At 34.7% G+C, this 27,317-nt stretch overlaps 1 protein-coding gene across 5 annotated transcripts in view; it reads left to right on the top strand.

The window, feature by feature from the left end:
• The window catches only part of ATP8A1 (ATPase phospholipid transporting 8A1), a 284,236-nt gene that overhangs the window by 37,106 nt on the left and 219,813 nt on the right, over positions 1 to 27,317 (top strand). For all 5 annotated transcript variants that reach the window (XR_008912864.1, XM_007496505.3, XM_056802573.1 and 2 more), the window contains exons 2-5: positions 7,780 to 7,894; positions 10,972 to 11,071; positions 14,524 to 14,622; positions 20,008 to 20,053. Coding sequence is in view for 4 of the 5 variants with exons in the window: in XM_007496505.3 (XP_007496567.1) it covers positions 7,780 to 7,894; positions 10,972 to 11,071; positions 14,524 to 14,622; positions 20,008 to 20,053 (360 nt within the window). In the remaining variant the exon portion in view is untranslated. The remainder of the gene's footprint in view (positions 1 to 7,779; positions 7,895 to 10,971; positions 11,072 to 14,523; positions 14,623 to 20,007; positions 20,054 to 27,317) is intronic.

The raw sequence follows: 27,317 nt of genomic DNA, 5'->3' as shown, positions 1-27,317 counted from the left end.
CTATTTATATTCATGTATTATTCCCCTCCTAGATTCTAATAACTTTTATGAAGGCAGAGATTGAATCTTAGCTACTTAGCATGCAGTTGGCGCTTAATAAAATTGAAGTTGCTAATTGTGTATTTTATTTAGTGTATATTTAAATATATTTATTTTTGTAACCTCGGTGCTTTGTACATAGTGAGTACTTGATAAGTGATCATTGAATTGAATTGTCCATATTTAAACATTAGCATCTTTGTACATTAGTTATTTTCATATTATAAACTTAACAACTACTTTTCAATGTCTAGAGAAGAATAGGGAATTTGTATAGCAAATTGAACATTTCTTTATGATTTTTTTTTAAAGAACTATCTATACACAAGGAGCAGTGAGATGGTTTGATAGAGAGCCAGGCCTAGAGAAAGGAGGTCCTATGTTCAAATCTGGCCTAATAATATTATTAATAAATAATAAATAATATAATAAATAATAATAAAATAATTAATAATATTACATATTATTATTATATTAATATAATAACTATGTTATCCCTGTTACCTAGCCATTGCCATTTTTCTGCCTCAGAATCTACAATCAGTATCAATTCTAAGACATAGAGGAAGGGTTTGTAAAAAATAAAGAAACATATAAAATTGCTCAAGGTACTAACTTTTCCCTTCCTTGAATTTAAAAAAATGCTTCATTGATTTTCTTTTTATATTTGTGTATCTGTTATTCCCCACTAATTTGCCCTCTCTTGTGACAAATATATCTTACAAAACAAATGGACATTTTGGTGGTGCCAGATAATGCATATTTCATTCTTTATCTCTATCCCACTGCTTTTATCTTTAGTCCTGAGTGGGAAAGAAATGTCATTTGAAGTCTTTTGAAGTCACTATTGTTTGCCGCTTTGATCAGAGTTCTTAAGTCTTTCAATATTATTTTCCTTTTTATTTTTTGTTGTCATAGCATAAATTGTTCTCTTGGTCCAACTGACATCTTTCCATATCAGTTCATGTATTTTTCCATTCATGAAAACCAATTCAAATTATAATAAGCCCTTAGACTAGACAATGAGAATATGTGGTTAGTGATGTAAAGAAATGCAAGACTTTAACTTCTGAAATAACTTTTCTGTGGCAGGAAGTTTTGACCTGAGGTGCACCCATTTAAAGATTATGGGATGTTGAATTTAGAATGGAAAAAAGTACATTTTTATTTAAATAGAATTTGTTTCCTTTATGATTCTACTTATTTTATCTTACACATTTAAAAACATTCATGGATCCATAGGCTTCTCCATATGTTAAAGGAGTCCTATGATGCAAACAAGGCTAAGAACACTTCTGTCTTATAGTGTAATCAATACGGTTTCCTGGATGCTTGATCTCAAGTTATTTCTCCTAGTCTATCCTCTCAGCAGCCAGATGGATCTTCCTGAAGGGCAGGGCCAACCATATTGGTCTTAACCTAGAGTGGCTCCCCACTCCCTCTAGGGTCAAATCTAAAATCCTCTGACTTTTAAAGTGCTTCTCAAATTGGACCCTTCCTGCCTTAGTCTCCTTACACCTCTGTGGTACCCTGTCACTAATCTTGCAAGTCCTCAAATATAATATTTGTTCTCTCTCTCTTTCTGTCCCCCTGGGATGTGAGACCAGACAATATTCCCCAAACATATCTCTAACTCCTGATTTCCCTGGCCTTCTTTTTTTAATTTAAATTATTATTATTATTATTATTATTTAGTGAATTAATTAATTTAGAGTATTTTTCCATGGCTACATGGTTCATGTTCTTTACCTCCTCTCCTCCCTGTCCCTTCTTGGAGCCAACAAGCAATTCCACTGGGTTTTACAGTTATCATTGTTCAAAACCCATTTCCATGTTATTACTCTCCCTGGCTTTCTTCAAGACTCAGCTCCTACTTTCTGAAAACAAAACAAAACAATAATAAAAGCAAGACATCTTTCACAACTCCTCAGACACTCCAACATAGTGTTAGTAGCTTTTCTCTGAGATAATTCCAATTTACTTTGTTTCCGTCTTTGTATATAGATGTTGACATGTTTCCCACATTTAAGTATGAGCTCCTTGACCAAGGACTTAGCCTTTACCATTTCTTGTGGCCTCATAGTTTAGCATAATTAATTATTTGTTTCATAATTATTAGCCGAGAGTCCAAATTTAGCATTCCCAAATTGAGTAATCTTTCCATTGTACTCTTACTTAATATGTGTAAACCTTAAAATTTCTTAGACTTATAAATGTTGGAAATTTCACCATTGGAATGTGAACCCCATTGGCAAGGGAGGTTCCTCCTCCTCCCTTCTTAAGATTACTTTAGGACAGAAACCTTTTGCTGAACAATGGAAAGGGCTGCAGCATAGATCAAAATTTAATTATTCCAATCTCCACCCTACTCAGGGTAACAGGATTTAGGAAGGGCTGCAGCATAGATCAAAATTTAATTATTCCAATCTCCACCCTACTCAGGGTAACAGGATTTAGGAAGGGCTGTAGCAAAGGATCAATATTTAATTATTTGGGAATATGACCTTCAACAGACATGTGCAAAGCCACAGACCTCTGGGCGGTCCTGGGTTAAGCTAGAGCCACCATTGGCACAGGGAAGACATGGACAGTGATTGGTAGATGTGAGAACTGAGGGGAGGGAACTTGGATGGTTTCCTTAAAGATAGAGGCATCTGAGGACTAGGGGAGGGTGGTTGGAGAGTTTTTGCTCTGAGAGGTGGTGCTCTGAGAAGCTTGCTCGGAAGGAAGCTGGAGGTGGAGGCCCCTGAGACTGTTTCTCCATTTTGGTCACGTGAGTGATAGGGACTGATCTCTTTTCTTTGCCTCAGCTATCTAAGGGCTTGGGCCTTTTGGCCCAGCCTAAACAGAAGGGGTATTTAAGCCCTATTCCCTTCTCTCCCCTTTCTCTCTCTCTCTCTCTCTCTCTCTCTCTCTCTCTCTCTCTCTCTCTCTCTCTCTCTCTCTCTACCTCTAATACCTTTCTTCCTCCTGTTTGTAATTAAACTCCATAAAAGGTTGACTGCTGACTTGAGTTTTCATTTAGGAATTACATAGCTGAATTCCTTGGCGACCTTAAATTAATATATATCAGTCTTTTAAAGTGATTTCCTTGTCACATATGGTGGGCGTAGTCCAAACTGGGTGAGCCCCAAACTCCTCTGGAATGGAAATAGTCTCTTGAGTGAGTACCATAAGTCAATTTAAGTCCTCTTGTGGCATCCCATTGGGGATGATCTAAAACCAAAACAAAGTCCTTAAAATCCTGTAGGGATAATCAGATTATCCAGCTGGAGTCGAATCTAATAAATAAAGATTCCTGAGACTTCACCTAGATGAGGTAGATTTTTTTTGTAGAAATAAAGGCACTATGCTGAGTGAATGACTTTAAAGATTTCCTCCTAATATTCTTTATGAGAACCAACATCTAGGCTTAAGATCTTAACTAATGGCCTAAGTGTATAAATTCTTGTTTTCCATGTCCAAAATTCTGTCACATTCTTTTTTCCTCTCTCTGAGAAGACAAATAACATGATATAGGTTGTACATATATTATCATATAACACATATTTCCCTGTTTGCCAAGTTGTGAAACAAGAGACATATTGCTTATACTAGAGAAAAATTCATGTAGGAAGTAAGTGGAGTGGTATGTTTTAATCTGCATTCAGAATCCATCTATTCTTTCTATAAGTAGATAGCCTTTTTCTTCATGAGTCCCTTGGAATTGTCCTGGAACTCTAATAGTCAAGTCATTCATAGTTGATCACCCTGCATGATTGTTGTAACTGTGTAGAATGTTCTCCTGGTTCTGCTCACTTCATATCACAACATATAAGTCTTTCTGCATTTTTTGGTGATCATCTTGTTTGTTGTTTCTTATGGCATGATAGTATTCCTTTATAAACGCATAATAGAACTTGTTCAGCCATTCCCCAGTTAATGGACATCTTTTCAGTTTCTAGACATTTGCCACCACAAAAAGAGCTGTTATAAATATCCTAGGACATATAGTTTCTTTTCTTTTTCTTTTGAATTGTGACAAGGAAATCACTTTTAAAGACTGATATATATTAATTTAAGGTCACCAAGGAATTCAGCTATGTAATTCCTAAATGAAAACTCAAGTCAGCAGTAAATCTTTTATGGAGTTTAATTACAATAGGAGTAAGAAAGGAATTAGAGATAGAGAGAGAGAAAAAGGGAGAGAAGGGAATAGGGCTTAAATACCCCTTCTGTTTAGGCTGGGCCAAAAGGCCCAAGCCCTTAGATAGCTGGGGCAAAGAAAAAAGATCAGTCCCTATTACTCACGTGACCAAAATGGAGAAACAGTCTCAGAGGCCCCCACCTTCAGCTTCCCTCAGAGCAAGCTTCTCAGAGCACAACGCAACCACTCTGGCCAACTCCTCAACCACCTCGAGTCTTCAGACCCCCCCTGATCTTTAAGGAAACCATCCAAGTTGCCTCCCCTCAGTTCTCACATCTACCAATCACTGTCCATCAATTTCCCTGTGCCAATGGAGGCTCTAGCTTAACCCAGGACCGCCCAGAGGCTTTGCACATGTCTGTTGAAGGTCATATTTTCAAATAATTAAATCTTTGCTCCTTTGCTACAGCCCTTTCTAAATCCTGTTAACCTGAGTAGGGTAGAGATTGGAATAATTAAATTTTGATCTAGGCTGCAGCCCTTACTCAATCCTGTTAGGACTGAATAGGGTGGAGATTGATTCCAAGTATCTCCATTGTATCAATTCTAAAATCAATCATGACTCAAAGAAATTCCTGTTCTATGCTTAAGCATAGGTCAAAGTCCTTTCCATTGTTCAGCAAAGGGTTTCTGTCCTAAAGTAATCTTAAGAAGGGAAGGAGAAGGAACCTCCCATGCCAATGGGATTCACATTCCAATAGTCAAGACCCACTATCAATAGGAAATTTTTCAAGTATGAAATTTCCCAATGGTGAAATTTCCAACATTTATAAGTCTAAGAATTTTTAGGGTTTACAGAATACCTTAGGAAATAAACCTAGTAATAATATTACTGGGTCAAAAGGTATATACAGTTTTATAACTCTTTGAGTAAACTTCCAGATTGCACTCCATAATGGTTGGATCAGTTCATAGTTCCACCAACTTAGTGTCTCCATTTTTCCACATCTCCAACATTTGCCATTTTTGTCTTTTGCCATTTTAACCAGTCAGATAGCTATATAAACTCTTTAAATTATTATTATTTCTAAAAAGAAATGTATACTTGGTTATATGCAGTCCATGGAGAAGAAATAACTTGCACAAAGTCTCAAGGACATAGTGGATAGTGAAAAGAATGCTTATCTTTCTTTGAATCAGAAAATTTGATTTCAGCCCAGACTCTGGTCCATGCCACCTGTATGTGGACATGGGCAGGTTCATTAAATTTTATTTCCCCTATTTCTTCATCTGTTAAATGATGATAATGAGACTTCTACCTTCTCTCATAAGTCTTTTGTGAGAAAATCAGTTTTTAAACCTTAAAGCACCATCTCAATGAGATATTGAGGTAACTTCAAGCCTTAAATCACTATGTAAATGTGTTATCAGTATGGAGCAAGTTTATGACATGAGAAAAAGTGTTATTTAATAGGAAACAATTCTATGAAGTGGATGAAGATATGAAATATACATGTACATATTTTTTTTTGGCAGAGTTCGAAATTGTAGAGTTCACTGGTGTTTATTGACCCCCAACCCAACCTTTTATCAAGAGACTCCTTTTGTGTTTCATGGAGTCACAGAGATTAGGATGAGCTTATGTGAGAGATATCCTACAGCTCTAACTCTTTAAAGCTCAATTTCTACCAAAAGTCTGTTCTGAATAGTGCCCCTGGAAGATACAAATGTCACCTTTAAACATGAAATCTACTCCTTGGAAATGGCCTTCATGAGTCAGTCAGAAATGATGAGTTTTCTTATATGGAAAGCAATTGGGAATACTTCAGTTTGTACGTTAAAAGGCAAGAGATTTCTTTGATGGAAGTGCTCCCTCTACACATTGATTTTTTTTTAATACCCTGTAGACTGCCATAATGAGTGTATGTGGGCAAAAATAATTCGTAGTTGGTGACCAGTCTTCTGTTTTTGAGCCTCTCTGAAGTTTGCTAGACTGGTGCTCAGAGGACCTCTCCTACTTAAATACGCTCTTTCAGAGTTCATTTTCCAGTGGTATCCCTTGTGAGAACTTAGGATCCACCTTAATGCCACAAGGAAGCATCTGTAGAATAATAGATGGAAAGTCAAAGAGGTTCATGGCTGGTTTGGAATTTCAGCTTCTGTTTTCCCATTGAAGATTCAGCTTTTCTCTCAGTTTATAATGACCATTGCACACTATCCTCAATGTGGTCAAGCTGTTGCTTAATTTCCCTGTTTTTGTTCCTTAAGGACAGCTCTTCATGAGAATCATTTTTAAAGTAAGTTGGTAGGAGAATGGGATAGAAGTTTTACTTTATAAACATATTTTCAGGATTCTTTCATGAACAATTTCTGTATTATGCATTATCAAATATTTTTACATGTCATACACACACATGTTTTGCCTTTTTGGCATATAATTAAATAATTCCATAGACATAATGATTATGAGTTTTCTTTTCAGTTTTTAGCTCTTGTTTTTATTAGTGGGTGGAAATTTTTTTACTTTCCAAAATGACTGTTTAACCACTCACATGCTACCCATTCATGACTAAAATGAGTGTTATCATTACTACTTACCAGAAAGAAAAAAAAGGCTTTTGTTTTTAACTTCTACTTATTTTTTGTGCTCCAATTTCTGCTACAAGATATACTTGAGAGATCATCTATATTTAAAATCTATTTTTAACAACACGGAAAGTTATTGCATGAGTGGACTATTTTGAATCTGTTGATTTTATTTAGGTAAACCATAGTCAGGTAGCTTAAAAAGTACAAAAAAATTATGCTGTGAAAGTAAACTCTTAATTCTTTGGGAATTTAGGTAGGAAAGAGATGGCAACATGCAATAGGATCATGGTCTTGATTTAAAATATGGTGGAGTTGTTTTCCTGCCCTAAATAAACAAAAACTATTTTCCTCTCCATTCCCCCCCCCCAATAAGTTGTTCAAATCTAAGAATGTTTCCTCCTCTGTCACATCCTTCCCTGCCTCAACTTACAGCCCTAGCAAAATTGCCTCATTGTCCTTACTGATTCTCTTTCAGACCAGTTTTTGGAAAATCCTAGCCAACAAACTAACTTCATTCCTTATTTCCTAACCACCTCCTTCCTTGCCTCACCAGCTAACCTTGGGTTTGGAGGTCCTGAATGCAGTATAGCAATTTCTTCCCCTACTGCCCTACATTCCTTTAATTCTGTGACTTTGTGAACTAGAATGTCCCTCCCTGTCCACTTTTCTTTTTGTACATTGTCTTTCCCATTAGATTTTAAGTTCCTTAAGGGAAGGAACTGTCTTTGCATTCAGATTTGTATTACTGGTGCTTGTTATTAAGTTTGAGACATCATATTTAATAAATGCTCTTTCTTATTCATTCATTTGTTCATTCCTTCCTCATTTTTTAAACTTTTATATGTCCAGTGTTTCTACTATGAGAAGAACTATATAGAAAGAAAAATCATTTATAACTTGAACTTTAAAGAAAATTGAACAAATCTCTGATCATTTGTAAAGATTATAAAAGCACGAGATACCATGATTTGTAATTTATAATAAAATATTTCTTAACTATTAAAAAGTTTGTTGTCTTTTTGAAGGATATGAGAAGACAGACGATGTTTCAGAAAAAACCTCTTTGGCTGATCAGGAAGAAATAAGGACTATATTTCTCAATCAACCTCAGCTGACTAAGTTCTGCAATAACCATGTCAGGTATCAACTTCCTTAAGAATCATTATACTTCATACCTTTTGGTATTGTCAAATAGAGACTGAAATGAAAGCCTAGATCAGTGGTATTAAATGTATATAAACAGGAGCCACTAAATCATACATAAGGATCCTTTTGGGCTATCTATTGACTTAGAAAACCATATATTATATTAATATTATCTATTTATTTTGTCAAATATTTCCCAATTACATTTGAATCTGATTCAGGCTACACTGGGGAGAATTGTGGGCTTTATGCAGCCCTATAGGCTGTGTCTTTGACACTTCTAACATAGATAGTAGAAAGAGGACTGGATTTGAATTCAGAAGCTTTGAGTTTGTATTCCATCTTTGATACTTATATGGAAATGGTAACCCTGGTCAAATCTCTTTGTCTCTATGGGAAGAATAATAGTCTACTGTCTTCTCTGAGGATCAAATGACATAATATAAGTACAATACTTCATGAATTTACCTGAAATTTATTCAATTAATCCTAACAACAATAATAGAACCCTTACTTATGTAAAGAAAGAAAACCTTAACTTAGAGCATTTTAGCTATGAAAATCAGTATTTAAGTGTCCAAAAATGTGTAATATTGGAGACATGGTGTGGATTCCTGATTTTTCTAGATATGGAGAAGGAAAATACATTGGCAGAAAAGGATTTTCTGGAAAAGTTATATGCTGAGAGGTAAATGTCAAATATTTGTGCCCAAAGGAAAAAAAAAACAATCATAAAGTGCTTAGCATACTTCCTGGCACATTGTCAATAAATAAATGCTTATTCTCTTCTATCTTCCACTCTGCATCTTTCTATTGAGACACTCTCTTATTGCTGTCATTAAAAGATTTGTTTACTAATCTGAGTATTATATTTAGATAATATTTCATACAAAACGCACTCTAAAAAGTTACATGAAAACTTGACTTTTATAAATCCAATTGTAAAAGTTGTAATGGATGATTTACATAAACAGAGTTAATATATCATATCCAAAGCTTTAATTCTGGTATCAAAGTACTTTTCCACATAATTCTAGATATAAAATATATGAACCACAAGGAGTCATTCATTTCTATCACTTTTATAAGCCTCAAGCACTCAAATTCCATTTCTTAAAACTATTCTATACATGCAACTTAAGTTTCATGAACTAAAAGGAAAAAGGTAGAAAGGAGATAAGTCTAAGGGAATAATAAGTTATTAGACATTTAATAGTTGGTCATTCTATAAACTCTTGATTTCAGATCCCACAATCCACCTATTTTATATACATAATTAATAATATATGATAAAATTAATATATCCATATATTAAAGTAGCATTTTAGGACTTTAATATTACTTGCTTAGAAAAGATTTAGCCAATGTATGACTGTGTGTGTGTGTACACAGTGGGGAGGTAAGAAGGAAGTAGCAAGATAGCATAATAAAATACAGTCTTCTGGTCATCTAAAAGATGAATTTTAGCTATAAGTATCTTTTCTAAACCACCACTGGATCTGTCATCAGATAATGAATAATAATCTAGTTCAGTTCTTTATTTCTTTTTCCTTTCCTTAGTGATCAAGAAGTTCACAAGAAAGTGATATACTCAAGATAGGAAGTAATAGAAACCAGGAGGATGAATAATCCATCCACTAAGTGTATATTCGACCCCTCAGTAATTGAAAGTTGATTATAAAAAAGAAATCAAGTCTGAGAGTTGAATCTTTGAGCATCACTACTCAGTGTATAACAAGTTAGTGGATCATAACAAGCTACGGATAAATGAGCTCAAGTAATAAATTATATAAGTTCTCATTATGATAAAAGATCTTCAGATGTGGACTAATAATAGTTTAGGCTTTACTCTCTGCAACAAGTTTATATCAATGATCTTGGCTCAGTAAGCTTGCTAGGTATCACTCTTAACTCCACAACTTTGGTTCTTTCACTTGTTTACCAAGAGAAATATATGGATATACTTAAGTTTAGACAGTTACTGATTGTGGCAGTGTCTTTTTGTCACAGTCTTTTATTTCGAATTTAAATTAGTATTTTATTTCCAGAAACAAATAGGAATGATCTGCCCCATTTCAGGGGGCATTGCTGTAGCCAGACTAGAGAGTCAAGCTTGTGGCTCAGATTGTAGTCATGGAAGGTCTTATTCTCAACACCATCTTATAAATACCATCTTCTTAAATAGGTTCATTTTCTTAGCATGCTTTCCAACTCTGGAGATGTGGAAAATCATTTGCCAACTGCCCAAATTGCAGAATTTTCTCAGCAAAGATGCTATTTCCCATCAGGGCATCATAATGAATTCTGAACTTTTCCTTTAGTAAGATTAAGGCACTTTCTCAGGCTCTACATAACTGTATTTCAATCTACCTTTCCCATCACTTATATAGTTTTCCATATATGCACTGTATAGTAAAGTTCAGCTATTATCTTTCCCCTTCCTTATATACAGAACTCCATTTCCCCATCTACCCTTTTATATCAGCCATTCCCTTTGTCTGAAATGCACTTCCATCTCGACTCCTAGAAATGCCAGGTTTTTTTCAAGAACCATTGGATCCTCAAAGCTACTAGTGCCTTGCCCTTTGAAAAATCATTTTGTATATATTTTCTTTACACATAATTCCCCTGATAGAATGTAAGCTCCTTGAAGGCAGGGGTTGTTAGGTTATTTTTTTTTCTTTGTGTTCTCAATGTCTATGACTTAGTAAGGTCTTAATAAATGTCTCATGATTAATTAAAAACAGAGCCTATTGTAAGGTAGTTACTGTCATAGGAAGCAGAAAGTGGTCAAAGAAACATATGGAAGACATTGACCAGAAAATAAAGTCCATGTTGGCTTTGAGACACTTGAGGTTCTTTACTACTTGTAATATAGGTGGACCTCCTAGGTGAGATTGCTCCAGATTTACTAAAGTTTAGAGTCCTTTGGAATATTCTTTCCATTTTGAGAAGAATGTCAATTATCTTGATGGTATGTTTTTTGAAGAGTAATAAGAGGACTTTAGAAGTCACTGAAAATCATAAAGTAACATGTTTATGAGACCTCTTTTTCCATTTTTGTTTTATAGCACAGCTAAATACAACATCATCACATTCCTGCCAAGATTTCTGTACTCTCAGTTTAGAAGAGCTGCAAATTCATTTTTTCTTTTTATTGCATTGCTTCAGGTAAGTGCATCTGGAAAAAAAAAAAACCCAACTAGTATTTAAAGTCACCTGTTGAAGTATTAACAAATGTCTTTGATAAGCCATTGGGTAACTCTTGAGAAAGTCTCTAAGGTAAAGATAAGGTAGTTTGCAAATTCAGATCAGACTTTTGTCAAAGGTTTTTATCAGACTCTCCCTACCTGGTCCCTGGTCCTTTCTCAGTAAGACTACATAATTGTCTTTTTTCCTTAGATTATTTTGGGTTTCTTCACATTTTAACTATATAAAGCTTCTTCTTATAAAGTTAATATAATTTCAGGCCCTATCTTTGGCCCAGGTAGACCTGCCACCAGGAATGTTATTTTTAGTGTGTATATGCAGGTATTTGTATTGTCTTATTTTTCATAGTCAAGTTATATGAACAGGCATCTATTAAGCTTTTAACATATGCCAAGCACCTTACTAAGTCCTATGGATACAAAGAAAGATGGTCATCCCCTCCTCCCATCCTCCCCCAAGAGGAGAGCACAATCTAATTGGGAGAAAAAAATACATGAAATCGTATACACATAAGATATGAACATGATCAATTGGAGCTAAAGTCAGAAGGAAGGCACCATTCTTAAACACCAAGAAAGGGTTCTTGCAGAAAAGGAGATTAACTGAACCTTGAGGGAAGATCAGAGGTGGAGATGAGGAGGGAGAGCACTGGAAGCATGGAAGACAGCCAGCGACATTGCATGAAGTTGAGAGACGGGATGCACTGTGTGAGGAACAGCAATGGGGCCGGTGTACCTGGACTCAGAATACAGAGAGAGGACTCAAGGGTAGGAAGATTGCAAAGGTAGAAGGGGACTGAGTCCAAAAGGGATTTGAAATTACCCCAAAGATTTTATCCTCAACCTTGGAGATCACATGGAATTTCTGAAGTGGACCCAGTCAGAACTGTGCTTTAGATCACTTCAGTAGCTGAGTGGAGGAAACACTTGTGGCAGGATGACCACCTGGCAGGCTCTGGCCATGGCCGAGGCAGGAGATGATGAAGACCTACTCCTGCATGGTGGCACTGTCCGAGAAGAGGACGGAGCATATGGGAGAGAGGTTGCCAAGGTGGCATCCATAGGACTTGGCCACAGATGGGATTTGGGGGCAGGAGAGAGTGGAGAGCCAAGGAAGGTGACTAGGTTGACAACTTGGAAGATGGAGGAATCCTGAAAGGTATTGAGAAATTAGGAGGAAGGGAGAGCTTGGGGGGAAAGATTAGTTCCATTTGGGGTGCATTGAGTTTAAGATGTCTGTGGGACATACAGTTCAAGTTGTCCAAAAGGCGGTTGGGGATGTAAGACGAGCTAGGGGCCAGGAAGGAGGTTAGGCTTGATAAATAGACCCTGGAATCATATAGACATAGAGATGATCACTAAATCCATGGGAGCTAATGAGATCCCTGAGTGAGATAGGATAGGGAGAGAAGAGGAGCCTGGGAGATATCCAGACTTCATGAACTGAATGAAGTAATCTGAAGGTTGGGGGGGGGGAGGGGAAGTCCATTGGATTAAAATCTATAATTAGGGTCATAGGATCACAGAACTTAGAGCTGGAAGGGGTGTTTGGCACAATTTGGTCAAACTTTCTTATTTTAGAGAAAAGGAAACTAAGGCCTGGAGAGTAAATGAGACTTCCCCAAAGAGACACAGTCAAGATTTTAACTCAGGTCCTGAAATTCCAAGGTTCATGCTTTTATCACTATCCCTTGGCTATTGAGGGTGGTTTGTTTTATTTTTCAAAATATTTATGCCATTCCAGGGCCATATTAAGTACTCTTAGCCAAAGACATATCTGTGATGGCTAATTAGCTACAGATGAGAATCTCTGAAGGGGGTTCACTTAAAGCAACTGATTTAAGTTTCTGCACCCATTTGAAATATGATTGCAATCTCCAGCTGTTATCTTTGTAAGAGCATTATGGAAACATATTCTTTTTTTTTTAAGATTTATTTTATTTTTATTTTATTTAATTAATTTAGAATATTTTTCCATGATGACATGATTCATGTTCTTTCCTTCCCCTCCCAGAGCCAACAAGCAATTCCACTGGGTTTTACATGTATCATTGTGGGAAGATATTCTTTAAGTGTTATTTCAAGATACCTTGCTCTCCTTCTCTCTTACTCTTAACCACCATTGGCTGTGGAGCTCCACTAGGTCTCCGGCTGGAAGAGTGTCTCACAGTAGGATTCCGGGTGTTTATGTCCTTTTACCAGATTGAAACAGCTGGCCCCAGTTGTCCTCTTCTGTTCCCTTAGGTTTTGTTTATTCAGGGTTGTGGGATGATGTGCTTTTCTGGAATACTCCTTAGAGAGCCTTGCTTAATGCTTGATTTTCACCGGTGTAATTATGAGCTCCCTGAGCCCAAGGGGTTTCATAGCTGCTGGGGTGAGGTGTTTTCTTCTCCCAGCTTCATTCTCTCTAGGCTACAACTCTGTGTTAATAGTTCTTGGAAGTAACTGAAACATATACATTTCTGAATAATTCAGGAATTGTGCTCATAGATTGAAATGGCTTTAAAATGTTAGGAGTAGAGTTGGTCTTACAGGGTAGGTGAGGTCTTTTAAAATATTGTTCTTTAGGCTGAATTATATAATAATATTAATTAGGGACTATTATTGATGTGCCTAGGGATATGCAGTTAGTGGGTCTTCCTGACTCCCCAGCTTGACTGATTTACTATGCCAAGTTGCCTCTCTTCTCAACATTGATGCTTAAGGCATTGATCTAAGATATGTCAAATTTTCTGTCTTTTTTGAAAGCTATATAAAGTCTGAAATGAGCTATTCACTTGGGATGAAACCAAGAAAATAAAATGTTAAAATGTCATAAGGCAGGTAACCAAAATATTTAAAACATAAAATTTGACTTTTAGAGTTCAATAACTGAAATTACTGAGAGTAAAATAAGATTACATTTTACTCTTGGGCTTGAAATTAGATGAATTTTCACAGTTTTTGTTTTAAAATTATGTAGTTCCATTTCAATTGTCACCTTGCTTGCTAATTTATGAATCTGGTCTGTGTGGATAGGTACTCTTTCAGCTGATTTCCAAAGGAAACTTTAGTCAGAAATTCTCTTGAGTTTAATCACTTCGTCTGAGAACTAGTAATATGTCCAGAGAAGAGATCAATAATATTTTTGGGTGGTAATTATCTCATAAATAATCTGTTTAATTAGGCAGTCCATAAACAGGCATTTATTTAGTATTCTCTATCTTTGTGCCAGGCTCTGTGCTTCTCCATGAAGCTTGTGAATTTGCTTCCTTATTGATTTATTGGTTTGAACAAATTGAGAAATCTGATCCAAGTATTTGAAAAGTGGGCACATCGAGGTTCCTTAACATAGGAGAAAGTGTGAAATTCTGTTACAAAAATATTACAAAGTTCAAACTGTTTCTCATTACATTTTTTTCTCTTTTTATATAGCAAATACCTGATGTGTCACCAACAGGTCGCTATACAACTCTGGTTCCTCTCTTATTTATTTTAGCAGTGGCAGCTATCAAGGAGATCATTGAAGATATTGTAAGTCTCTAATATTTTTATAAACAAGTGCATAACTTAATTATAATTTTATACTCCAGTCTTAAAGGAAAGTTGTATCAAGTTATGTAACAGTTTGTCCCAGGATGTTGTAAAAATGTATCAACTATACCCCCTGTAGCATAAAGTATCATTATAGAATTAATATTGTAGAATGTTGGATGTTTAACCAATTCTGGTTTTTATAATCTGGCAAAGAAATAACCCAGTAAACGAAATACAGTAATTGACCTTGAAGGAATTCAATATTTAGGCACTATTTTCCATCCATGAAGCTAGTAACCTTCAAACTACCTTCCTATTAAATTTCTTTGGCCCATTTTTTCTCTCTTATTACTTTCAAACTGTCCTTTTCCTCCTTGAGTTTCTTTGACCCTTTTTCCTTCACTTCAGTAGTTCTAAGTTTTATTTTTCTTCCTTTTTGAAAAGCCAGGTTGTTATTTTTGCAGGTGCTATAAGGCAGTAGAAAGAAGAGAAAGCCAAGATTAGAAGTTTTTTTTTCTTTTTAAAACTTATTGTAGCCATCTTAGTTGAAGCCACAAAGATTCCATTTGTCATGTTCTCTTGGTACTTTTTTTTTTTTGCCTGACTAAATAAATCTATTCAATCATTTAGCTTTCTCAGACTCTGAGACATGCACAAGTGAGACATCTATTCAGTAAGCCATTCCCTAAGTTGTTTTACCATTAATATTTTTTTTCCCTAGGAGAGAATTAATATTATTTCTCTCAGAGACTAAACTGAGCAATCTTTCAGAGGTATGAGCCAAAGAATATCAATTCAGTTTGTTCTCATGAATTTTAATAGATGAAGTGAAGTTTTAAATCATCAATACTGGCCTCAGACATCTAGAAAGTCTGAGAATGTATATATGTGTGTATGTGTGCATGTTTGAAAATGACCAGAATGGTATTGATCATTAGCTAAAAAACCGATGTAACTTTATCTCCACTCTGCAAACAAATTCAATTCAACGACCATTTATTAATTACCTCTTATGTGCAAAACACGATATTTGGATTTGTGCTTGAGGTTGCTATTTGCAGAACCTGGCCCTGTACATGACTCTGCCTTCTTGTTTTGTAGTCTTTTACTTTTAAAAGATCCATTTCTGCCACCCACTTAGGTTCCTAATCATTTTAAGATTTTCTTATTTTCTTAGGATTTTCCATGCCTTTTGCTCTGAGAAGGTGTAGTACATGAAACAATATCAAATAAATATTCCAGAACAAGGAATATTGCCTTAAATGTAGATATACAGACAAATCTTAGACAGTATGGAACCCATGGAGTTCCTCAAGTAACATTATATGTGTGCAAATTAGCTATAGAAAGTAAAGGAATGAGTTTGAATATAATTATATTACTATAAGTGCTTAACACTCTGAAATCTTGACTAATACTAGAAGAAAATTTACTGGAAATAGAAAATGATGAATAATAGTTGTATTCCCATCAATAATAATATTTTTAATAACAACAACAATAATAAAGCACAATTGTACAACAAAAATATTTGAAGCAGAGTAGTTTGACAGCTTAATGGATATTATCATGCCACAGAACGTCTTAATTCATGATGCCTTAAACAAATAAAATGATATGGTGTTTCATTTCTATGTTTGAGTAACAAATTACTTATTTCTAAATATAATATTTTATCAATGTACTGTTGGGCCACAAGAAACTGCATTATGTTGATTAGGGCCTATTGTGCCAAATGCTGAGATATTTGAACTTAGTTTATTTTCATCAGTAAAGGCTTGCTCCTTTTTTTGCAATATTTGCTGAAATTAGAAATAGATGAACAAAAGTGCTTAGTGGAAATGGAAGGTTCACCACCTATCCTCAGCTGATGCTTTTTTAAAAAATAAAATACATAATAAACTTATTTTAATCAAATATTACCATGTGGAAATATATTATTATACTTAAAATGTTGGTAATTGTCTAGAAAGTAAGTAATTTACAGAGCAAATTGGACCAAATCAGTTAGCTTAAGTGGAAAAAAACCCCACCTAAAACGTTGTCATTTCTGCAATAAAAATAAAAACATTTTTTCCTTTAGTATCAGAGTAGGATTTACTTGTTTACTAGAGAGGATAGATATTAAGAGGACATACTATCCCTGGTTATTTTTGTGTTTTGCAAATTTGTACACTGTATGCTCGTAACAGTAATAAATAAAGTCAAACAAGATTAAGGGATAATAGGTAAAGCAATAGGATAAATTAAAGTTCTGAATTGTAGCATCCCTTAAGCTTTCAGTTCTTTATCTCATTTTGGGGAAAAGGATAACCTTTTTATTCTTTCTGTTCCTGGGAAGATTAAATTAAATTCACAAAATGCTTGCTTTGGGCAAGGTGGAAATGGATCTCCTTGTTCATAAATCTACCTTTTACTGCAATTTGGAAATTTAATTTTTACTTATTTCCCTTTTCAAATAGAGTGTTAAACATTCTAGTACACATTATTTTAGAGCCTAAATGTTTGTACCTTCTGAAAGCCTCATATCTAGATCTTTTTTCTTGTTGCCTTTGCTCCCTCCACTGTTCATTAAAAATCCTGAATAGACAACCATGATTCGGAAGAACCAATGATCAATGAACATGCTGCCCACCGTCTTACAAAGACATGATAACCTAGGCTGGGGTGGAGAAGTGGGGGGCAAAATGAGACATAGAAGAATTTTTGATATTCTTACTAAGAATATTAATTTCAAAGCTTATGCTTTTTTCAATAAAGGTAGGTAGGAGGAAGAAAAATAAGTCTTTTCACTAAAAATTGAATTAAATAAAAAATATAACTGGTGACATTCTAAGAAACAATTCTTAGGTTCTGCTACATGCAAATAATCCTATTCGATGCTAATATTTTTAATACTTTCATTTTTTTTCAGTGGAAAATTCACCTTTTAAAAAATCTGGCAGCATAAATATTATTGGAAACAAAATTGAACTTGAAAGTATTTTAAAGTTGTAATGTGTGTAATAAATGCATGTCATCTTGAGAACCATTTTTGTCTAGACATGATTAGAACCATAATTAGCCTATTTGCCACTGAGACATTTGAAACTCCTTGATAGCATGTCAACTATTGATTCTCTGAACATAGGATAGCGACACTCTCTAATCATCAAGCTTCTCTTAGTGAGTGCTCTTATATTTTTGGTAAAATGAATGTCTCCTAATCATAGGTCACACATAAGTGGAATTTTAGATTTTACAAAATCCTCTCAATGGAGGGCCCTCCCATTTTAAAATCAGAGGATATCTGTAGATGTGCACGATCCTGTGACAATTAGAAAGACTCAAGGTGTATTTTACCCCCTATCACAGTGGTTCTCAACCTTTCTAATGCCGTGACCCTGCAATACAGTTCGTCATGTTGCAGTGACTCCAAACCAAAAAATTATTTTGGTGGCTACTTCAAAACTGCAATTTTGCTACAGTTATGATTCGGAATGGAAATACCTGATATGCATTATATATTCTCATTGCTATAAATTGAGAGATTGAGAACCGCTGGCCTATCATCTTGCCCTAGTCAGCTGCAGTCTCTTATGGTAAACTAAGTCTGACTTTAGACCTTAGATTACAAAATATTTCTGCACTAGAATTGTGCTCTAAACTTTCCCACAGTTTATACTAAAAGTTATATAATTCACGTTAGGGATTAGAATTTCTCAACAATGTTTCTAGTTGAATAGCAGTTCCAAAACATTTTTTTGTGTGTGATGGATCCCTTTGGCTATCTGGTAAAGCCTATTGAAGCCCTTCAAGGAATTATGTATTGTATTTTTAAAAATTCATAATCAAATGAAATGCTAAATTTCAGTTAGACATGAGTTTTTCCACATTCATGGATTGCAAGTTAAGAAACTATTCAAGTGGGATCATGGAAAAAGCAAACCTTTATTTTTTTTATTTTTAAAATTATTTTATTTTATTTTGTTTATTTTTCTTTTCTCAAATCAATTCTTTAATGGCCATTTTGCTACCTATTTGCCTTTTTTGTAATATATTTTCCACATATTTTCCTCTATGCTTCTTTTCCCATTCTAGTTCACATACTCTTTGGGTGCTACCTCAATGTCATATCAAACTCTCCCACTCCTCAATAAATCCCTCCTTTTGATTAGCTATGAAGTAGTTTTAATCTAGGTGGTTGGGAGTATGTCTACTGTCAATGACTTGTAATTAAGGGATATGGAACAGGGGTGGAGGAGCAGGTAATATTACCTATAATTAGAAAGTCCTCTTATGTATTCAATAATAATTAATTGTAGTACTTTACTAATATCTCTAAATAGATAAATAAATATCAGATCAATATAGTTGAACAATGTATCACTTGGAAGAACTAAAAAAAAATTATCATGCTACAATCTTCATCTTTATTGATTTGAATTGTACAAAGAATATGGGCAACCTTTTACTGACCATAACACAATTTTTAATTCAAAAATTTCCCAGGACATTAAGTTTTTAACCTGTTAACAGCACTAAGAAGCATGATTATGGTGGCCAAATACCTTTTTTACCTGAAGAAGTATCTTAGAAACTTAGGGTTGAAAGAGACTTAGAAAGTCATCTAATCAATTCCTTACTAGAATCACAAACATCTCCATAACAATCTAATATATATTCAACAATTTTTGATATATTCATATATATATTCAACAATGTTTGAACATCTTTTCTGATTGGAAACTCACTTAAACAAGTCTGCCTATTTCATTTTCAGCCGTTTGAACTATTTGAAAAATCCTTTCTTTATATTGAGTTGAAATTTGCTTCTCCTTCACATCTGTTGATTTGTGCAATTCCCTTGGCTCTCTGGAGCCAAGTGGATCATTTGATTTTTCCACATGACAACTTGTAAATATTTGAAGGTATTGCTTGACTTGCCTCTCCACTGCCTTCTTCCCTTCCTACATTTAAGATCTTTTATTCCTAGGGCTAAACAGTCTCAGCCCCTTCAGCTTATTTTAAAAATTATTTTATTTATTTATATATTAATTATTTTATTATTATCAAAATTATTTTAAAGAATTTTAAATATTTTTAAATTCTCACTTCCTTGGTTATCTGGTAAGAAATGTGTTCAGCCTTATAGAAGTATACTAAAGTGGCTTGCTTATTGTTTAATTTTTGAAATTCTTGCCTACATGCCCATTCTTGGTTTTCCCTGTTACTACACATTCCCTCATCTTTTCATGGCTAGTCTGGGTACATGTTAATTTACCTAAATCGTAGAATGAGAAAAATAAATTAAGCCATTTGAGGGTTGAGTACTTCTGTGTATGTTTTACGCAGCAGTTACCACTTTTAATAATGGTATGCGTTTCTTTTTTTATTCTTTAGAAACGGCACAAGGCTGATAATGCGGTGAATAAGAAGCAGACACAAGGTAAGAATGATTACTTCTCATTTTATAGGTTCCTCACATATTTGGGGAAGAAATGATGCCAATTAAATATAATTCAATTTCAAGAACTATGTATCTCTTAGGCCTTTGTTCCAGTTCCGGATTCTGAGTCTCAGTATTTGTCAGTATGACATTTAAATTCACATTAGAATGATTTACAATGGTAATATATTTGGAAGGTAATGTTTTTAATATAGTTAAATGCCTCAAAGCAGTGTTATCCTAAGTATCATCCATAAATTCTGTAGCTCTTTTGACAGTATTGAGTGCTGTAAAATATGTGTGTGTGTTTTATCTGTGATCCCTAAGGCTTCTTTCAAAAAAGGTCTGAAGTTTAGTTATACCAGGTAGAATAGACTAGGGGAGCATTAAAGGCAACTTTGAGCTATTCATGTGGAACATCAATTCTTAATATTTTCTTCAGAAATTAAAAATGATCCAAATCAGATTTTATTATATTTCAGAATGCTCTTAGAAACCTTCTCCCACAGAGAAGCTGTTAGATTTTCTGAAGTTATCCATTAATTTTTAATACTTGTTTCAATAAAACTTAGTTAGGAAAGTAAACCTGTTACCTTTAGTGTGATGCATTATACCAACTGATCTAAAAGTTTATTTGATTGAATGTTGTGCCTATGACTTTTGGACTTGATCTCATACATGATGGGGAAGCTTTGAAAGTTCTTGACATCATGATAAAATGTTAGGTTTAATAATGATGGTGTACAAAGATGAATTGGAGTTAAGGAAGAATGACCCCATTTGGGATTTTCTTGGCAGAGCCCATTTTACAGATGAGGAAACTGTGGCAAACAGGATTAAGTGACTTTCCCAGGGTTTCCCATTTTAAATGAATGTTTTAAAAATTGATTTTACATGTAATTGGGAAAAATAAAATATGAAAAGTTTTACTCAAAAAAAAGACCTTAAAGCACAATATAGATACTGTTGCTGTTGCTGCTTTAAACACTCTTTCCTAGAAGTAGCTACTATGTACAGAAAAGAGTCCAGTTACTGCTATATCCCTGACATTAGGGTCAATTTAATATTATGGTTGAAAAATAACCCCCTTTCTCTGATAGCTCCCTTCCACCATAGCCTGTCACTTTTTGTACAGTTGTTCAGGCTCTTCATGACTTATGGACCGTATAATACTGTCCATGGGATTTTCTTGACAAATACTGAGTGGTTTACCATTTCCTTCTCTAGTGGATCACCTCTTTTTTATTTTATTATTCATTAAAATTTATTTAATTAATTAATTTAGAATATTTTTCCATGGTTCCATGATTCATGTTCTTTCCCTCTCACCTCCCATAGCCAATGAGCAATTCCACTAGGTTTTACATGTATCATTGATCAAGACCTATTTCTAGTGGATCACCTCTTGTCAGAATTCTCAACTATGACCTGTCCATCTTGGGCAACCCTGAACAACGCTCATCCTTTCAGTGAGCTACACAAACCCCTCTGCTACAAACAAGGCAGTTTTTCAGGCACTTATAGCTGCTCCTGTTTCTTAAAGGAAATACATTGTTTCCCATTCTCAAAGCATTTCTTTTGTCTTCCAGTTGCATATAAAATTATTCTGCTTGGCTATTACAAGTATCTCTTTGTCTTCCTTGGGCCATATTTAATTGGATTATGGGTTTCCAGAACATAAACCCATAACAGAAAAGGGTTTCCAGGAAAAAAAAATCCACAATCTATTTAACATGACTTTGACAGTATTATTTCTAACTCCAGAAACTGGTCTCCAAAAGAAGCTTAGTTAAGCACAAATCGGTACAGAGATTTTTTTTTTTTAACATGCAAAATTTGCTTCAGAATCTTGATGTGGAATCTTAGAGCTATAGGAAAGGTTTAACCAACACATTATTTTGCTATAAAGGTCTGGTCTGAAGAATTAGAGCTTTAAGACTAAGACTTTGCATTTGCATTCTGAGAGAAAGGAATCTTTTTTTTTCTACTAATTATTGCCAGTTTTTTGAGTTTGACAATTTGGCAGCTAATGGAAGATAAGAAAAATGTTTGAGGAGAACACTGTTTGCTGTTAATAACTCAATATGCTTAATTTGAAGGCAATCTGTCACCATTACAGCAGAATGAAGTCCTGATTTGCTTTGTTCTATTAGAGATTGAAGTATGTGTACAATAATAGAAAAGGGGGAGAGTATATATATATATAAAATGTAAATGTGTCTATGTATATGTAATGTATATGTGTCTATTATATATATAATTATATGTTTATGTTTATATTATATATAATTATATATTTATATAAAATATACCTATATCTATATATACACATATACATTATCTATAGGGAGGTATATTTTATTTATTTTTCTATATACCCACAAACATATATTTAGTTGACAGACAACTAAGCATTAAACTTGTCATTTTCAAAACTCTTCTATTATTAATAAGATCACTTCTTTCTCTAAGATATTTTACTAGCTATTAACTCTTACTTTACTAGCCGTTAACTTTCTTACAGATTAGATAAGAAATATTCTTATACTCTATTTTGCATTTCCTCTTGCTTCTCTGTTGGTTAATAGCAACTTCAGAAGTCCAGATTCCCAGGTCCAATTCTGACCCTCTTCACCCTCTCCTGTGAGGAGTAGCACAAGCCCTCTGCCTTATATTATATGGTGCTGCAGAAGCTGCAGCATCCTCACTGCCCTCAGGACTGAAAACTGCAGAGTCCTAGCATTCCACAGTATAATCGCTTCTTCAATATAAGACTAAACATATGCTTTGGGCCTCTTTCATGCTCACAGGATGAGACTTTTTAATAATTTAATTTTGTGTTATGAACCTGATTACAAGTGAACAGACACCCTTCGGTGTGCAAAGGACAGAAAAGAAGATATGAATGAACCCATGCACTTCTGTTCTCTCTTGTTTTTATTTTAGTTTTAACACAATTGTCATTAAATTGCCCTATTTGTGTGCCTTCCTGTTTTTCTTTAAAACATCAGCCCTAAAAAAGACTACATCTTGGTTTCCTCTGGGTGCTAGAAGTTCTTAGCCTGCTACTACCATTCTCACCTCTCTATCCCATCTCCCTGTTTGGCTGTGGCTCTCCATCTGTCCAGATGCCCAATCACCAACTTACCTAAGAGCTATTTAAAGTGGTTATTTCCATAATTCAGGTAGTCAACAGTTAAGGGAAGATAAAATAGTACTTTCAGAAACATGCTAGTTTATTGTGTTTATAAACCACCCCAAACCTCAGAGGTTTAAATGAATTAGAATGGTTGGAAATGCATACTTTTAAATTGCTTCATTGATTAGCTCTAATTAGACCTGCTAAGAGTAAAAGCTCATTTTATGATTGAAAAGACCGATTACTTTCTTCTTTCTATTCAGTATTGTTATACCTTCATCATTGAGAATAAACCAATAAGAGTATCAGAAAAGGTGAGACTAAATAAAGTAAATAGACTGATAGGATACATTAGCATAATAACACATTTCAGAAAATAACACTGATCCCATAGTACTCAACTTTATGATCCTATATGAATATCCTATCTGAATGATAAGTAGCAATTCAGAAAATTGAGATAATAAAGGGAGAAAGGCAGAATGTTGAATTTATTCCTGGGTACATAGTTCCCAGGGAAAGAAAAAGAAAAGTGTTCATTTATTGAGAGACATTCCCTAGTTTTCATTTTTGTGCTGTAAATGAAAACTGCAAACTGAGCGGTCATGGGAATAAAAAGTAAAATTTAGAGATAGATACCTCAAAATTATAGAACACATATGCTTTCAAAATACTTTATATACATCATTTTTGTTTTTTATTTTCTTAAGCTTTTTTTATAGATGAAGCTGAAACTCAGAGATGAAGTGACTTACTCATGGTCAATTTAGGAAGGATTTGAACCCACATCTATTTGAATCCAAATCTAGCATTCTGTTTCTTGGGCCAAAATGCCCTTTTTAATATATGATCAAATAAGTTATATTACAGTGATTATTTTATTGACTACCTTATTCTTTGCTTCTTTTTCAAACCAAATGACCCTGGCTCTTCTTACATTTGATGTTGAGATCAAATCTGGTTATCTTGGTATAAATCTATAAACCACCCTTTTTTTCTTCTCTTTTCTTCAAAGAAACTCAGATGAATAGCATCACTGTGATTCCTGGATTTCTCAAAATCATGCTTGACATTGATTGTGCTTGTGCTCTAATTATCACATTTTCCCAACCAAAAATTCTCAATTCAATACATATATTGAGTACCTATATGTCAATGAAACTAGTCAGCCTTTTGGGGAGTACAAAGATAAACAAGATGCAAGTCCAGACTCCAAAAAGATAAGATAGGGTTACAAATATCTCTTTCTAAAGTGTATTGTAGTTAAACTTGATAAGAAAAGTATAAGGTAGGGACTTGGAGAATATGGAAGAAGGAGAGATTATATCAAACTGGGGGATGAGAAAAGACGCTTTATTTATTGTTATTTAAACTTTGTTTTTAAAGATTGCTAAAATTTTAGTGGATAGCAATGTACGTGTGTGTTGGGAAAGATGGGGAGTTAGGTTGGCATGAGAGAAATGAAGCCGTGGGAGATATCACCCTGCGGTGTACAACTTTGCCTCTACTAGCCCTTTCCCAGGATTCTAATCATTGAATTCAGCTACTGATTATTCTGGTACCCAGCAGGTCTCTTCTGCTTGCTGAGATACTCCCACTAAACAGCTTAGATTGTGTGAGAGCATATAACCATTTTCTCTTTTCCTTAATGAGAACCTGATTTTTATTTATTTATCTTAAGGGTTTACACAATGGTGAGAACTCTATCCTGGGGAGATAATAACAAATTTGAAGGGAATTTTACAAGTTTACAATGGACTTTAAAAATGAATACGGATCCTATAAGTTTCTTGGCTTCCTTATTTTCTATTAGGTCTTCTACTTGATTAGAGATTATTTATAATTTGTTTAACTGGTGAATTCAACTAGAAAGGCCAATGTATGACTCAGATTTCAACCATCAGCTTCCTCTGGCTTCAGTTGCTAGGAGTCTAGTCTTGGAATATGGGCAGAGACTTCTCTCCACCTCTTGTGGACTTAGAGATATTTCTATCTCTAGCTCCCCTCTCATTTTTCCATATGAGATAAATTTGTTCTCTTACATGAGGCCTTTGGCCCCATGGCCTTCAAGTCTTAAGCCTTCCTTACAGTAATATAAAACAACATTACATTTCTTTAGATTATTTAAAAGATATTTACTGAATATCTAGAAAAGGGAGCAGTGAGCATGACTTCATTAAGAGCAGGTCATGCCAGGGCTGGTAGGTAGCATGGTGGATCAAATGCCAAGCCTAGAGTAAGGAGGATCTGGGTTTAATTCTGGCCTTAAGATACCACCTGGCTATGTGACCCTGGGGCAAGTTGCTTAACCCTTATTACTCTTTTGTCTTAAAATTGATCCTAAGTATTAATTCCAAAACAGAAGGTAAAGGTTAAAAAAAAAAAGGAACAGATCATGCCATACTAACCTCATTCCCATTTTGGACAGAGTTACTAAAGTGAAAGATCAAGAAATATATCATTAATTTAATTTTTTACAAAACATTTAACAAAATCTCTCACATTCTGAAAAAGATGAAAGATGCAGGCTAGGTAAAAGTATAGTCAAGTGGTCACTGATAGTTTGCTATCCACGGGATGGACATCTCCAGCAAAATTTAAGATTCTGAGATCATGATTCTCCAAATTCTGGAAGATCTTTCCCTGTAAATGTCTTCTCCACATTTTGATTGTTCAATTGAATTTGTTTATTTTATGTAATCTTCCTCTATTCCAGTGAAGAGCTCTCTGTTTTGGAAGTTGTCCTTTCTGTGTACTGCCCTAGATTAGCATCAAACCCCATGGCCAGAAGTAATGAGCCTGTAAAGTGCAGAGTCTTTCAGTAAAGGAGTTTTTATATCCCCAGCACTGAAACACAGTGGTTTGCATATAGCAGGTACCATATAACATAAGAGTGTTTTATTGAATTGAATTGGTTTCCCCTATACTATTCCCAGCAAAAGAGATCCTTGAGACTCATAAATTTGTGTCATTTTAATGCAGTTTCCCCTGGGGTTCTGCCTTTGACAGAAGCCCCTTAGGGCCAGTGTGCATTTGACAACCAGCCTTTTTTTGTCTACTGGCTCCAACTACTTGACTGCTCTCCGCATGGATGCACATGGTTTATGTGAACTCTAATTCCCTCACCCCTAACCCAGCAGGTAGAATTGTATTCTGAAGTAGGTCAACAGGAAGAAATAGTCCTTATGCAAATGGATATTAATAGAATGTTTTCCCTATCTGGGGGTTCTGATCCCCAGAGGAGTGGGTAGGGGACATTCTATGCTTGAGAAAAACGTTTGGGCAAAACCAAAGAGGTGGAATGTTTTGGGGGGTCACAAAGTCGCCCAAGTGTTCCATTTTGTCTAGAACCAGATCTTTGGTAGCTAAATTGCAAGAATTGTCATCTTTTATAAGGTAGAAAAATGGGAACTGTGTCTGGAAAGTGTGACTATGCCCCAAACAAGAGTCTTGAATATCATCCTTGAGGGTTTGTATGTTGTTCTACTAGCAACAGGTAGCCCTGGAAGAAGTACTGCTTTTGAAATACAGTCGCATGCCTAAAAAAGAAACTTATAGCAAGAGACAAGGGTCTTCCATCATCTCAAAAGAATAAGAATCATTTTATTTAAGTTAAATTCATTTACCACTTATCAATTATCTAATATCTGTTGTTAATGCACTTTTCTAAGCAATTAACATGTAAAGATGAAAAACAGCAGTTATGACAGTAAATTAATCTGACTTAAAGAGCATGTTTTCTCTGTTTAGAAAAATTTTTACAAAGCAGCAGCTGACTCTTCAATTACAGGAGTATAACTAAGAATTAGAAACCAATATAATAAATGTTTTTATTGGAAGGCTCCTAATTAAAGACCTTCCTTTCCCTCACTGAATATAAGATCCTCTTGCCCACATACTAGATAACCTGAACTTAAAAAGCTTCCAGTGATAGAGTCTCAGTAGTCTGAGAATGAGTCTCTCCTATATGGTTGGACAAGTGTAAAAATATAAGGAGGAATTTTCTTAAATTGAGAGAAACTCTACCTCCTTTTCACCTCTCCATCTTGGTCCCAGATCTGCCCTCTGGAATAACACAGAATTAATATTTTTTTTTCCTCTCTCCACATGGTAAGCTTCAAAATA

The sequence above is a fragment of the Monodelphis domestica genome, chromosome 6 (genome assembly GCF_027887165.1).
Source record: "Monodelphis domestica isolate mMonDom1 chromosome 6, mMonDom1.pri, whole genome shotgun sequence".
Classification (NCBI taxonomy): domain Eukaryota; kingdom Metazoa; phylum Chordata; class Mammalia; order Didelphimorphia; family Didelphidae; genus Monodelphis; species Monodelphis domestica.
This window is presented reverse-complemented; position numbering and strand designations above follow the sequence as displayed.